The 15,944-nt window shown below is 38.2% G+C and overlaps 1 protein-coding gene across 1 annotated transcript in view; it reads right to left on the bottom strand.

The window, feature by feature from the left end:
• AAGAB (alpha- and gamma-adaptin binding protein) overlaps positions 1-15,944 on the bottom strand; it is a 65,772-nt gene that overhangs the window by 10,298 nt on the left and 39,530 nt on the right. The window contains exons 6-7 of the mRNA XM_006886629.1: positions 1,326-1,408; positions 465-561 (exon numbers count right to left, since the gene is read on the bottom strand). Of these exons, the coding sequence (XP_006886691.1) occupies positions 465-561; positions 1,326-1,408 (180 nt within the window). The remainder of the gene's footprint in view (positions 1-464; positions 562-1,325; positions 1,409-15,944) is intronic.

Below are 15,944 nucleotides of genomic sequence, written 5' to 3'. Positions count from 1 at the left end.
TTAAAAAAAAATACACGTATAAAGTAATTTGAAAATTATTAATTCACACTTCTTTGAGGGAAAAAATTAAGTAGATTTTAGTATTAGTGCTCAGTTTTTCTTTCTGTGTAATTAGCTATATCATGCAGTCAGAATACTGTTTTCCAAAGTTACTGGCTTAGCTGTTATGTTTTCCACAAACCTTCAGTGTGGTCAATGGCTTTTTTTTTAATGGCAGAGACCAGAGAAGGCTTAAAAGTTAATAGGAAAGATCTTGTTGAAAGGACAAAGTAAAACAGACTAAAGAGAGTTTACTAGTAATTTTTTTCTTCTATATAGTTTTCTTATAATCAATAAATACTGCTATCTACATTTCACTGTGAGGGCACAATTAATTTGCTTCTAGTTATAAAAGTCAATCTGATACCTTTTCAAGAAACTTACCTGTAATGTTATCAACCTGGGCTTTTCTTCAAGGAACTTACCTGCAATATTATCACCTTGGGCTTCTGCCATGGTGGATGCGGCACTCCGATGATCACAGAGGGATTCAGTCCTATCTCCTGCTGGCAAAGGAGGCTGCTGCTGAACACAACACATACGATTTAGTAACAGGCTATTTCAAAACAAAATTTTAAAGACCTCACAATTTGTACTTCTTGGTTGGTTGCAGTGAAGGAATATTAAGAGCTAGAAGCAAGAAGATGCAGAGAAAGGGATCAAGGCCATATTTAAAACTTAAAAAAACCAAAGACGGCTTAAAAAAAATAACATTTAAAAGTAGAATGTTACAGTTTTTCTATAGATTATTGATTTCCCCCCCTTTATATTCATGTTATATTTTAAATGAAGAAAATGCATAAAATCCTAAGCAGAGAGAGTGGTAACAGGATCCCTGGAAAGACGGAATAGTACTGCTAAAGAGAATTTTTCTCTTTAATGTGCTAATACACTACCCCAGGCAAACTTGGGTCAATGTCCTTGAGGATAAAGAGCTGAAATTTAACTCTGATAACAACCTGGTACACAGTTGCACTATAAAATTTTGTTTATCCTTAAAATCTGATGGCAAGTTTATTTCAAAGAAACCCCAGCATGTTTTTAAAAAGCACTCTAGTAAAACAGAACAGCCCCAAAAGCAGGCATCTTGAAAGGGGCTTATACTGCTTTAACATGGGCTAACCTAGACTTCTCTCAAACAGGTGTTAGGCAAAAGAGGGCTGTTTAGAGCTGCTTTTTATCAGTTTTATTATCATTTGTTGATCCTTAAATGGGAAGATGAAAAATGACAAGTGGTAAAAAGAGTCATAACAAGAGAAATTAAAACCAAAGAGGAGAAAAGGTACCTCTGAGCGACAGATCTCCGCTGACCCCACAGGATGGGCTGCTCCAGCCAATGAGCTGAGAAGGCTAAAGCCTTGGTTCCTGTCTGAAAAAAACAAAACAAAAACCATAATCATAATCACTTACACTTTTCATATACATTTTAAGTTATTAAAATGACTATTTCCTCACCATCACAATTCTAATTATAAAAACTGTTAATTACCCAGAGGTACTTCTGCTAGAGAAGGAGGGGAAATCTCCTCCTGTAAGTCTGATCCGATTTGATGGTACACACACAAAAAATAATAAAATTTTAAAAACCCAAAACCAAACCAAACCAAACCAAACCAAACCAAAAAAACGTGTTAACTATCAATTACCATAAGTTCTCAGTTCTGAAGAAAAGTAAATTTACAGGTCGAATATAATGGCAGGGCTATATTGCAATGATAAAACAAATTACTACTCCTTAAACAAACGGTTCTTCCCCCTTTCCCTTTTCTTCCCAAAGCTGAAGAGCACTTATTTTATTTGGTTTTTAAAATATATATTATAGATTATTTATGACATCAAACAACATAATTTTTTTTCTTCATTTTTATTTTTTAATAATTTTAATGAGCATTTTGGATTTCCATTCATTCATACAACATAATTCTTGATATGTAATATCTATCATATAATTACCCTAGATATAGTAACATTGTTATGTGCAGTCGAGTCAGTCACCTGCGACTCACTATGACCCTATGTTCAACAGCTCTGAAGCCTGCCCTGTCCTGAGCCAGTCTCATCTTTTCCAAAAGACTTAACTCCATTTCACCAATCACTGTCAATCCATCTCATCCGGGTCTTCCTCTCCTGTGCTATCTATCCCTCCACCTTTCCAAGCATGGTATTCTTCTCCAAGGACTGGTCCCTCCTGGTCACATGCCAAAAGTATGTGAGACAGAACTTCCAGGTCCTTGCCTCTAGTGAACAGCTTGATTTCACCCTCTTCAGAACAGACCTGTTGTCTATGGAGTGTTCAGCATTCTTCTCCAGCACCACAACTCAAAGGCATCGATTCTTCTTCTATCATCTTTAGTCATTGTCCAGCTCTGTAATGATGCATAGCATATTGCAAAGACCAGAGCCTGGGTCAGGTGCTGCTTCTTAATCTCCAGACTGACATCATTGCTCTTCAGTACTCTAGAGAAATCCTTGACAACAGACTTTCTCAATGCAATTGTCTATTATTTTCTATAATTTTATTGCTGGTGCCAAGAGTGTTGACTGTGGAATCAAGCAAGCTGAAGTTATTAACATCTCTTCTCCATCTATCATGAAGCTGCTAAGATTGTCAATATTCTCTTGGATGTTCCCCTTTTCACAGGTGTTTCATATGATCATTCTGATACATTGTATCCTTATAAAATTAATGACCACTAATCTATGCCCACAATCTAGTACCCCATCTTTTCAGATCTCCAGTGTATCTTTTCTAATTCCTTCAAAATTCTCCCTCCACTCACCAAATCCTGTGACTCCATGATTTTTCTCTTCCCCTCAACCTCCCTGTCCCTTCTCTTTCCCTCTTTGGATATTTATACACATCTTACTAGTTATGTTTTTACAAAAATGCTCTTATGCAGTATATGTTCTTACGAGACTGAGTTAGTTCACACAGTATAATGGTCTCTAGCCTCTCCCATGTTCTACAGTATTTTTTAAAATCATTGCTTCTGAGTGCTGCATAGTATTCCATCATGTGAATGTACCAGAATTTCTCAATCCAGTTGTTTGCTGAGGGACATTCAGGCAATTTCCACGTTCCTGCTATTGTGAAAAACGCTGCTATGAACATAGGTATACAAGTCTCCATTTGTACCTCAGTTCTATTTTCCTTGGAGTATATTTCTAGTAGTGGAATTTTCTATGTTCAGTTTTTTGAGAAAATACCAAACTGACTTCACTCTGTGGTCCCATTTTACAATCCCGCCAACAGTGTATGAGAATTCCAATCTTGCCACATCCTCTCCAACACTTATTGCTTGTTGTCCTGTTAAATTTTGCCACTGCCACTGGGATGGTATGGCATCTCACTATTGTTTTGATTTGCATCTCTCTGACTGCCAGTGATTCTAAGCATTTCTTAATGTGTTAACTGGCTATCCAAATGTCTTCCTCTGCCCATTTTGCCCATTTGTGATTGGGTTATCAGTCTTTTTCTTGTGAAGGGTGTAGCATTCTGCACTTTCATTATGAGAGCCTTGTCTGAGATTTTCTTTCCATCCTATTGGAAAAAGGTTTTGAGGCTAATCTTTAGAAGGCCCCATTCATTGATGTTACCCTTTCCTGGCTGTGCATTAACACCGATGTTTTACAGTTACCATGTGCTAATATGAAGCACTGATGGCACCATCTTTAAAATATTTGGTTGGTGCTGAGAAGTCAGCAGTTTGAACTCACCAGGTGCTCCCTATGAAGCAGTTCTGTGTATCCTAGAACACTAAGAGTTAGAATCAACTTATTGACAAGTTTATGCACTAATATTCCCTTTTGTAAGCTACTGAAAACATTTTACAAGATGAGGATTAACATGGGCAGATATATATGTTTCTTGGTGCAGAAGGGGATACGGGAGCACATGTAAATACAGGTATGGTGGTAGCTATTTCTATGTATTAGGCACTTCTAGTGGCTTAGTGGTAATGAGTTGTTCTGCCAACACAAAGGCATGTGGTTTGAATCCTCCAGCGGCTCTGCAGAAAACAGATGGGCAATCTCTTCCCATGAGATTAACTGCCTCTGAAAATTCCCTGAGGAGTCAACTAAGAGTCAGTTTTGACTTGATGGCACATCACAGTTTTTTTTTACATACACACACACTTTTTTTTGTTGTTTTTTAAGTGCAGCACATATATTCACACAGGGAGCTCTGGTGGCATAGTCTGTAGAGAGTTACATTGCTAACCCACAGGCCATACATCTCTAGCATTTCAAATCCACCAGTAGCTCTGAAGGAAAATGGCCAGTCATCTCTAGTTGCCATTTACCTCTTAGGAAACCCGATGAAAGGTCACTATGAGTCAAAACTGACTCAGTGGCAGCAACTTCAAGTTTGTTGGTTATTTTTTAATAAGAGCACATAAGGGCACAGTTAGACAAGTTCTTACATGTATTTAGACCCATTGGGGGGTGGAATTACTGTATTGAAGGTCCAGGACCGCAGACTTGGGGGACATGTAAGTTAAATGGTATTAGGGAGTTCATACTGATAATGCTGTACATCTTAGTTTGTGAGTAGCATTTAGGGCCTTAAAAATTTCTAGGTGGCTGTCTAAGACAGAACAACTGATGTCTTCCCAACTGGAGCAAAAGAAAGTAAAGAAAACCAGAGCCTCAAGGAGGCAATTAGGCCACAGGACTAAAATCCCACATCAACTGCAGGAGTCTCTAGCCTCGGAACAGAAGAACTAGAGGGTGCCTGGCTACCCTCTGACCAGAAACATAAACGAAGGCCCCAGAGAGAATGAGAGAAAAATGTTGGAAAACCTCTCAATTTGGTAAAATAGGCCAGGCTTAATAGACTGATAAGAGACTGCAAGAACCCCCAAGATTATCACTCTAAAACACTCTTTTTTTTAAACTGAACTCCCACAGGTTACCTTTCAGCCAAATAAAAGCTTGAGTGGCCTGTAAAATAAATGATAACATCCATGAGAAATATATGCTCCACAGAACAATCATCTATACAAGACCACATCAGCCACATCTGCCCAAAAATAAAAGGAGACAGCAAGAAGCAACAGAGACACTCGAGGGATGGTAAACAGGAAAGGCAGGGTGGAAATGGGGGTGAGTGTGGATAGCAAGCAATGTCATAAACACTTGGTACAAACTGTGCATAAGATTGACCACACGGGAAATAGAAAGTCCAGACTTTTGGCCATCCTGCATTCCCTATGCTGATCATATTGTCTTGATAAAGCAGTGGGAGAATGAGAGAAGAGCCAAAAAATTAGAAGGGAAAAAAATACCTTTGCTGGTTAAGCAACTGAAAGGCCAGTGGTTCCCACCTACCAGTCACTGAGAGGAACAAAGATGTGGCTGTTGGCTTCTGTAATGACTTTATAGTCTTAGGAACCCTGAGAGGCAGTTCTGCTCTGCCCTTATAGAGGCAACAGGGTTTTGGTCTTGGTTCTTTGTTCTAAAATGAGAAAACTGCTACTCCTTGCTGTTAAAGCCCTTTGGACTAAAAAAAAAAAACAACAAACCAACAGTCATCATTCTGTGAAGTGAAGGGCAATTATTTAGCTTCTCTCTCCTTTCTTGACAATATAAAATATTACTTTTAAGCTTCTTAATAGAGAAAAGATAATAACACCATAGTTCGTTCAGACTTTAAGGTTCAAGTTAACTATGAATTTATTATCAGGTTTCAAGTTATAATAAGCTTGAAAAAATTCTGCTCAGAACTTTCTTATGAGCAATGGAGAATTTAGTCAACTAACAAGAGAGTTCATTATGTTCCATGGCATACATTTTAAGGAAGCTAGAAACATCAATTTACCCAGTTAGAAAAAGAAGTATTTCAGTTTATCCAAAGCAGACTGCATGCTCATTAATGCTGCTTTTAAAAAAGTTGGATAACATTTTACACACATATGGCTTTAAAGAAACTTGCCGTTTTCCTTGGTTCAATGTTTATCAAAATGCTGCCCACGGGCACCCACTGGAAAACTATTCTTGTCATAGAAAAGAATTACATAATTTTTGTTGTTGTTGTTTGCTGTATTTTTTCTTCCCAGCATTCAGGGTATGAAAATGTCATTCCTATTAAGAGGGATTTATTCTTTTAGCAGGTACCTGTTGAAATTGGCTCTAACACCTATGATTTTATTGATGTCACAAAATACAAGAAATCTGTGACTCCACCTATTCATCTACTTCTCTTGGAATTTCAGGGCTACAGAAGGGGGAACTAAAGTGACGTGAGGCTAATAAATTATTTTGGAGGGCACAGTAAACTCTGGCCCTAAAACCATCTAATTTCATTTCAGTATACCAGTAAGTCTGCACTAGTGGAATAATGGATAAAAATGACAGTATAATAAAATCATATAGTGGAGCTGAGCATGAAGGGTCACAAGCAGAACAGTAACACTCGGGAGTACAGATTTGAAAAGGGAACTTTTCAAGCATTATGAAAGGTTTTTATTCCTTAACAAAAAGGTCCAAGAACCTGTGAAATATATGGAATTATTCACACACCAACCCACACACATCTTTACAACTCTAAAGGTATGATGTTATTTTAGAAAGAAAAAATGTATTTTACATCGCTCTTTTGAGATATATTATTATATTATTTTGACTAGGAAGCAGTCCTCAGTGCAAAGCAGGGAAACACTGCATGGCTCACAATCAGGAAGGTAGTGTGTCAGGGATGTGTCCTGTCTCCATACCTTTTCAGAAAAGATCATTCAGGAGGCTGGACTTTATGAGGAGGAATTTGGCATCATGTTGTTAACAGTTACAGCTTGCTTAGCTCTATAATCAACATTCTTGACACCAGCAGTCAGGAAATAAAAAGGACAAATTGCATTAGGTAAAACTGCTGTCAAGGACCTTCCCAGAATACTGAGAATCAATGTTGTCAGTCTAGAGACTAAGGGGTGCTGATCCACTTCCTGATCTTCAAGTACTTGATATGCATCAGAGAGCTGGATAATGACTAAGGAGGATAGAAGAAGAATTAATGTCGTTGAGTTGTGGTGCTGGAGAAGAGTCTTGGACCACCAAGAAAACAAACAGGTCTGTCTTGGAGGCTGAAACCAAGTTTCTCCTTGAAGGGTAGGATTTTGAAGCTCCATCTCACATACTTTGGGCACATGGCGGGGGGGGGGAACAATCCCTAGAGAAGGATATCATGCTTGGAAGGGTGGAGGGACAGCACAGGAGAAGAAGACCCAGGATGAGACGGATTGATACAGTAACTGGGGCAAGGAGTGTATTGGACTCAGTGGACTGGCTCAGGACAAGGCAGGCTTTGAGCTGTTTTACATAGGGTCACTATGAGTCACTGGCGATTCAACAGCATATAACAACAACAACAATAACAACTACATATTATTTTAAGGCATTTAGAGAATTAAACACTTAGGGCAATAAAAGAAAATTTTATTATGGAGAAAGGAGGGAAGAAAGTAGTTTTTTTAAGTGTGTTATTTTGGTGTGGGGTTTTTTTTTGTTTTTTAATTAACTTCTGCTCTTCTCTCACTCTCCCACTATTTTATCAAAGACAGTATGATCAGTTGGAAACTGGACACAGATAAAGCTCTGTGTGGTCAATCTTATGCAAATTATCTGCTTTCTGTATTTCAGTTTCACCTTTATACAGTATTTACATTTATCGAGTGCTAAATACTTTTTAGGTTATTAATTCAAGTACTGAATATATCTGCTTCTTTAATCATCATTACAATTCATTTGGCTTGTTATTAACTCATAGAGACCCCATAAAGACATAGTATACTCCACAGAGTTTCCAAGGCAGTACAGTTTTAGGGAAGCCAACGGCCACTGTTTTCTCCGAGTGGATAATGGATTTGAACTAGCGACCTTCTTGTTAACAGCCAAGCACTCAAGTCACTGTTTATTATTACTGAGATCTTAAAAACAAAACAAACAAAAGAAAAAATGAAAGAAACACCACACAAACCCAGTGTCATGGAGTAGATTCCATCTTATGGGGACTCTCCATTTGGTTTGTGAGGCTGTAAATCTTTCTGGAAGGAGACTGCCAATTTTTCCGCCCTGGAGTGGCTGAAAGACTCTCTAAGCACTCACTGGCTTTACAGTTAGCAACCCAATGTGTAATACAGTACACCACCAAGGCCCCTTTTAATTGGGAGAGGTAATGCTATTTTCCTCTTCTAAATGAAAACTCGGTTGTTGTTATGTATACTGTGGAGCTAGAACTGACTCACAGCTGAGCCTCCAGTGGGTTTTCAGAGGCGGTAAATCACATGGGAAGAGAATGCCCATCCTTCTGCCACAAAGCAGCTGGTGGATTTGAAACATGTGCCTCTGGAAATGCAGCACAGCTTCTTCCTACGAAAGCTTTCGAGAAGGCCTCGTAACATTTAGAACTGAACAGTTACTACTTGATGTACAAATACTGGGCATGAAATAAGCTTTAGTCAAGACCAAAAGATGCTCCTACTCAGATACAGTTTTCATCTGTCAGTTTCAGACTTGTGACTTTAAATGAGCTAAGGTAAAATGTCATAACTGAGTCACTGAATCACAAACCACTTCAATGTCACTCACTAATGGATCCTCGCCCCAAGCTGTAACTCCAAGGGACACTGGTCATGGCTCCTTAGAGACAAGTTTTTAGGCCTCATCGTCACTTCAGTGTCCTTGTACATGTAGTACAATGCCATCGACTGAATTGTGACACCCCAAATGCATTTATGTGAGGATAACACTGTACACTATGCTGAGAATGAAAAACAGAAGAATGGTGTTGCACTCATAGTCAAAAAGTCAGTTTCAAGTTCTGTCTTGAAGTACAGTGTTATAAGTGATACACATACAAGGAAGACGTAATATGTCTATTATTCAAATATGTGCTCCTACAGCTAAAGTGAAAGTGGAGGAAATGGAAAAATTTTACCAAATCTTGCAATCTGAAATTAATTAAACATGCAATTAAGATGCATTAATGAAAACTGGTGACTGGAATGCAAAATTTGGAAACAATGAAAAAGGAATGGTAGTCAGAAAGCATGTACTTGGTTAGGGTGATCAAAATTTTTATGTTGAATTATTTAGTCATCTCAAATACTTTCTTTAAAAACCACAAACGGTGAGTTTATACATAAACCTCACAAGATGGACTGCATAGGAATCAAACTGACTACATCTGTGTGTGGGAGGAATTTTTGCAAAATCTCAATATCAGCAGTCAAAACCAGGCCGGGGCAGATTGTGGAAGAGACCATCAATTACTATGTGTAAGATCAAACGGAGGTCAAAGAAAACTAAAACAAGTCCACAAGAATCAAAATATTGGCCTGAGTCTGTATCATCGGAATTTCAAAATCAACTTAAGAATAGGTTTGAAGCAATGAACACCAATCACCAAAGACCAATGACATCAAGCATATCATCCATGAAGAGAACAAAAGATCATTAAAAAAGAGAAAAAAACCCAAACTGAAATGGATGTCAAAAGAGATTCTGAAAAGTGCACTGACACATCAAGAAGCCAAAAGAAAGGGAAAATATGCCTAAGTAAAAGAGGTCAGCAGATTACAAAGGGCAGAGAAGACAAAGCAAAATACTATAATGAAATGTGCAGAGAGCTGGAATAGGAGAATAAAAGAAACTCCTTCTGTATTTCTCAAGCTGAGAAAATTGAAAAACAAATGTAAACCTCGAGTTGCAATGATGAAAGATGCTATAAGCAATGAATGATCCAGGAAGCATCAAAAGAAGGTAAGGGAATGGACAGAGTCACTCTACCAAAAAGAACTTACTGACATTGAAAAATATCAGGAAGTAGCATATCAGCAAAAGCCAATGGTAGTTAAAGAAGAAGTTGAAGCACCCTGGATGCCCTCACCAGTCTATCCCAAGAAATATGAAGGACCGCTATCTGCGAAAAAAATTGGAAGAGGTCTATATTTACTCCCATTCCGAAGAAAGGTAATCCAATTGAATATGGACTTTTAAACAATATCAATGTTATCACATGCAAGGAAAATACTGCTGTACACCAATGTTCATAGCAGCATTATTCACCATTGCAAGAACATGGAAATAGCCCAGATGTCCAACCACAAACTAATGGATTGAGAAATTATGGTACATTCACATAATGGTATACTACACAGCATGCAGGAGCAATGATTTAATTAATTATTACCTAACTTGGGAGGGACTGGAGAGCATTATCCTGAATAAACTCAGTCCCACAAGGACAAATAATGTATAAAACCATTATTGTAGAATAGATAAAAGGATTCGGCGGGGGTGGGGGTGGGGGGGTGGAAGCAGAGGGATAAGGATGTGCAGAGGGGATTAATCATGGAGTTATACAATTTGACAGGTTGGGAGGTGAAAGAAATTAGAAGAATCTGTTCTGAAAGACAACATATTCTAATTTTGTAAATAAACTAGTATAATAATACAAAAACAAAACCAAAAGTAACAAAAACAAAATAGCTAGAACAGTACATAGATAGGGAACTGCCGGAAGTTCAATCAGGATTTAGAAGAGGCTGTTGCACTAGGGATATCATTGCTGATGTCAGGTGGATCCTGGCTGAAAGAATACCAGAATAAAGTATATTTATGCTTTATTGACTATGCAAAGGTATTTGACTGTGTCGATCATAACAAGTTATATCTAACATTGAGAAGAATGGGAATCTCAGAGCACTTAATTGTGCTCATGCAAAAACTGGACCTAGACCAAGAACCTGTTATGTGACTAGAGAAAGGGAACATTGCATGACTTAAAATTAAGAAGGGAGTATGTCAGGGTTGTGCTCTAGCTCCACAACTATTCAATCTGCATGCTGATGAGTAAATTATTCAAGAAGATAGACTCTATGAAGAACAATGTGGCATCAAGATCGGAGACTCATCAATAATAGCCTGTGCTATGCAGATGAAGTAACCTTTCTTGCTGAAAGTGAGGAGGACTTGAAGCACTTATTGCAGAAGATCAAAGAACAAACTTTCAATATAGATTACATCTCAACATCAAGAAAACAAAAGTTCTTACCACTGGACCAATACGCAACATCATGATAGATGGAGAAAAGGTTCAAAGTGTCAACAACTTCATCTTACTTGGATCCACAATCAACATCCTTGGTACCAGCAGTCAGGAAATCAAGAGACATCATACACAGGGAAAGTCTTCAGTCAGGAACTTCTCCAAATTAGTGAGGAGTAATTATGTCAGTTGGAGGACTAAGGTACACCTGATTCAAACCATGATCTTTCTGATCATTTGCTATGCATCAGAAAGCTGGACAATGAATAAGTACGACAGAAGAATTGATGCTCTTGAGTTGTGCTGTTGGAGAAGAGTGCTGACCATCCCATGGACTGCCAAAAGAACAAACAAATATATCTTGGAGAAAGTGCAGCCAGTGAGCTCCTTGGATAAAAAGATATTGAAGTTTTGTCTTACATACTTCAGGCATGTTGCTATGAGAGGCTATTCCTTGGAGAGGGACATCTTGCTTAGCAATGTGGAGAATCAGCAAAGGAGAGGAAGACCCTCAACCAGGTGGATTGACATAGAGACTGCTGCAATGAACTCTAGGGTCAGGAAGTGTGAGGATGGCACAGGATAGGACAAAGTTCAGGTCTGTTGTCCATAGCGTCACTATGGGTTGTATTCAATTATCTGCCACCTAACAACAGCAACAATGATATCATGTCAGAATATGTAATGATCTTTCACAATCTGATAAACCAAACCGTTATAAGGGTTATAAGGGTGGTCCTAAGAGATAAAAAGAGGAGAAAATGAAGGTGAGAGAGGAAACAATGGTGCCACCAAGAAAGAATCACCAAGAGTAGAATATGTCCTGTTGGACTCAGGACCCAGAACTGGAAAGATTCTTGATGCTGAGGAAGGCCAAGACACATAGAGATCTCAAAGAACCTCTGCTCTTATAGATGCCGTAGGAAACAGGACCTTTATCCTGAATCTACAGAGGCAGCCATTCTTTAGAGCTGGCACTCTGAATCTGGACTTCTAGCCTCCTAAACTGGAAGAGAATACATTTTTGCTTGTTAAACCCATCCACAGGGATTTCTGGTGGCATTGTTCTTAGGACAGCATACTTGTTAGTCTAACAGCAGTGCCTCTCTGGTAGTTCAAATCCACCAACTGTGCATGGCTCCACAAGAGAACGTTGGACTATTTCTCCTCACATGATATATAGTCTTTGAAAAACCCACTGAAGGGCTGGACAGCTATGAGTCAGTTCTGATCCATGGCTGAGAACCCAAAATCTCTGTAAATGTTCATTAAAACTAATAAAATTTAATAATAATTAAAAAAATATATAGCTTAAAAAAAAAATCAGCCACTTGTGGTACCTCTGTTACCAAACTTAAACTCATTGCTGTTGAGTCTGAACTGGATTATGCGTATCTCTCCAACAGGCTTTTGAGAAACTGTAAATCGCATGGGAGGAGACTGCACAGCTTTCTCCCTCAGTGGCCCTAGTGGATTGAGAGAGGTGCTGCCTTTGGGTAAGCAATGCAAGTTTCTATGGGTGACACCATCAGAGCTCCTTCTGTTATGTTGTTATTATGTACTGTTGAGTCAGAATCGACTCACAGTTAACCCTCCAGAGAGTTTTCAGAGGCAATTAATCTCAAAGGATGAGACTGGCCATCTCTCTCTGGCAGAGAAGCTGGTGGATTCAAACCATATGTCTTTGGTCAGCAGCACAACTCCATATCAATACAATAAGCCACCAGAGCTCCCTCCACTTGTTAAGGAGTACTATAAAACTAAGACATAAATGTACACTAGAGTTTTTGTCTCAGAACTACTGACATTTGAGGTTGCATAATTGAGAGCTGCCTTGTGCATTTAAAGATAATTAATTGTACCTCTGTCTTCTGACCACATCCCTGCTGAATGACCCCTAGGGGTGTGAACCACTAATACCAATTTATGCTTTCTACTCTCACACACATACAGATAAATTACTTATAAAATATACATTTTGTGTATATTTACATATGAGTATGCACATTTATTTATAAAATAAGTTTTTACTATAACATTCACAGCTATACAACACTCAGATTATTCAAATATACTCACAAAACACACACACTTTTTGGTTTCCAATATCTAACACTAGATTAAAAGAGAAGCAATTTGCTCTGATTCATGAAACTGATTTCATGGGACATACTTAGGGACCTTATGCCTGGTGTAGTTCTACACTACCCTCCTACTGGTTAGGAAACTGAGGTGCAGAGACATGATGTCATTTTTCCAGTATCAAACAAGCAGATCCTATAAGAACCCTAGCCCGATGTTCTCCTCATTAATCATCCATCTGCTAAGGTGCTACTGTTTTCTTTTTCAATATTAGATTCAAATTTTCACTCATTTTTATTTACTTTTAAAAATAATTTCCTTTTTTAATTATTCCTAAGAATATACATAACAAAACACATATCAACTCAACAGTTTTAACACGTATAATTACGTTATACTGATTACATTTTTCAAATTGTGCAACCGTTCTCATTCTTAACATAAACTTACTCTCCTTACTAGGTTCCTCTCTAATATGTCAGGTTACTATTATCCATTTGATGCCGTATTAACAGTTCTCAAGACAGTACAATGCTTAAGGCAGAAATTCTTTGCTAGTTAAGCTCAATTATTAATTGGTTTTAAGAAGACTTCAGGTGATATTTTTTAGTTAAGGCTCAAAGGTTATCTCAAGGCAATCATTTAAAGAGTTCATCCAACCTCTATGGATCCAGACTATCTGGATTTCATGAGAATTTGTAAGTCTGTTCTTCATTTTCTCCCTTTTGAGCTAAGTTCTTCTACAGAATCTTTGATCAAAATACTCAATAATGTTAGTCAGGCATTATCCAGTTCTTCTAGTGTCATAACGAGACAGTTGTTCACAGAATCAATTAACGACACATTCCATTTCTTCTTCCAGTTACTGACTTTACTCCTTTGTCTGTTTATCCAAGGAAATGGAGAACTGTTTAGTAAAATTTTAAGACTCCTGGAACTATGCAATGAACTAGGAGGTGCAACAGAAGCATTAAACATATTATTAGGCCAATAAACTGGAATGCTCCATGAAACCATGACCCTAAACTGTCAAACTAAGAAGTCAAATCCTATTAAGTATGTAGTTTTATACAAGCAGCCTCAGAAGTGACACCTTCCCTTTTCTGGGAGAGTCTTTGCCATAAATACACCACACAAGATTTGTCCATTCAACTTACTACAGGTGTACAACTTATTGACAGCAATTACATTAGTTGGCTGTGCAGCCTTACTCTTAATTTTCTCATCACTATAAAGTGAAACTCAGGGGTCCACAGGTAGTCACTTCCTTCTCCTTTTCCTCCTTCCTATTACCCCTAGGAACCAATAATGAACTTTGGCCTCTATACATCAGTTATTGTCTTTTTAAATAAATTCTTTACTGAATGAACAAAGAAAAATAAGGCCACAAAAACTCCAACTAACAGCATTAGCCATTTTCCTACTTTCTCAGGAGAGTATTCCCGGTATCTCTGCAGGCCTTCTGGTTTGACATACTCATTTCTTACTATTGTTCTGTTCATTAAGTAAAAAATTAATTTCTGGACAAGAAACTGAATTTCTGCTATGATATCTTGTTATTAAAGGACAGATGATCAGTTCTTTACTTTTATGATGGAAAACAAAGAAAACGGCACTGAAAGAATTGTTTTTCTATTATTAAAATTCTCCTTACTTCTCACCCACTTGGATTGCTGGGGATCAAACTATAATAGATAAAGGAAAAGTCAACTTGCAGGGCTTTTGAAATTTCAACTGTAATTTTTGTTACCACGGGGGTGGTGAGGGAGGGAATCAAAGTCACAACTTCATGACATTTGTTTGGTCTAATCCTTCCTTTACTGATTAGAAACAATGAAAGATCACAGAACTTCTCTTCTTGCCCCTCACTCCCCAGAGGTACTTGGTTGAAGGCCCACCAAACAGCCAAGGACCCTGAATGGAGATGACAAAATGCGTACGAAACCCTCAATAACACCTGCCAGTACTCAGGTGGCAAAGTCCCCTGGATGCCAGAACTTGAGGTAACAGTAAACTAAACCAACATGTTAAAGTGGCAAGAAGCTGCACTGCAATCCTGAAGGTACACAGTTTGAGACTGCAAGTTGCTCCACCGGGAGGATGGACAATCGCCTCCTGTGCAATTAATTGCCTATGAAAACCTGCCAGAGGGTCTGCTATGGGTCGGTTCTGACTCAATGGTACACAACAACAACAACATGTTAATAAGGATACACTGTGTAAAACTACCTTCTCACATGAAAGAAAAAAAAAACAATCTCAACTGAAAGGGAAAAAAAACCAACAAAAAACTCACTGGGGTTCAATTAAACATCCTATCTTTAAAAGTCTTAGTTACTGAGTGCCTCCCAAGTGCACAGTACCAACACCAAGCCTAGATCATCTCATCAAGTACCTCCAACTAGGCTTTTGATAAATCCGACCAATTGAAAGAGAAGACAGTATCACCTGAGACCAAAAAGTGGGTGGGGTGGGGATCAATGGCTAAACTTTATCACATTTGGCAAAAAGCACTGACTCGCAGCTGCTTCTTTCATGATAATGACATATTATCAAATTATAAAAGAGACCCAAAAGACTAGTTTCCACAACCATAAATCAACCTCTGATAGGAGCTACAAGTTACCTAGCTTGACAGCTGATGTTTAAATCAGACCAGAATAGGAAAAGATACACACAGTACATGAATGTAGATTTAAGAAGCACTGCCCACTGTAAAGGCAGTTCTAACCACTTCATTTCCTGAATTTTCCGAAGTTATGGCTTTATGGTTATGGCT

Source organism: Elephantulus edwardii, unplaced genomic scaffold (genome assembly GCF_000299155.1).
Source record: "Elephantulus edwardii isolate Elephantulus edwardi_28Jun2011 unplaced genomic scaffold, EleEdw1.0 scaffold00050, whole genome shotgun sequence".
Taxonomy (NCBI): domain Eukaryota; kingdom Metazoa; phylum Chordata; class Mammalia; order Macroscelidea; family Macroscelididae; genus Elephantulus; species Elephantulus edwardii.
This window is presented reverse-complemented; position numbering and strand designations above follow the sequence as displayed.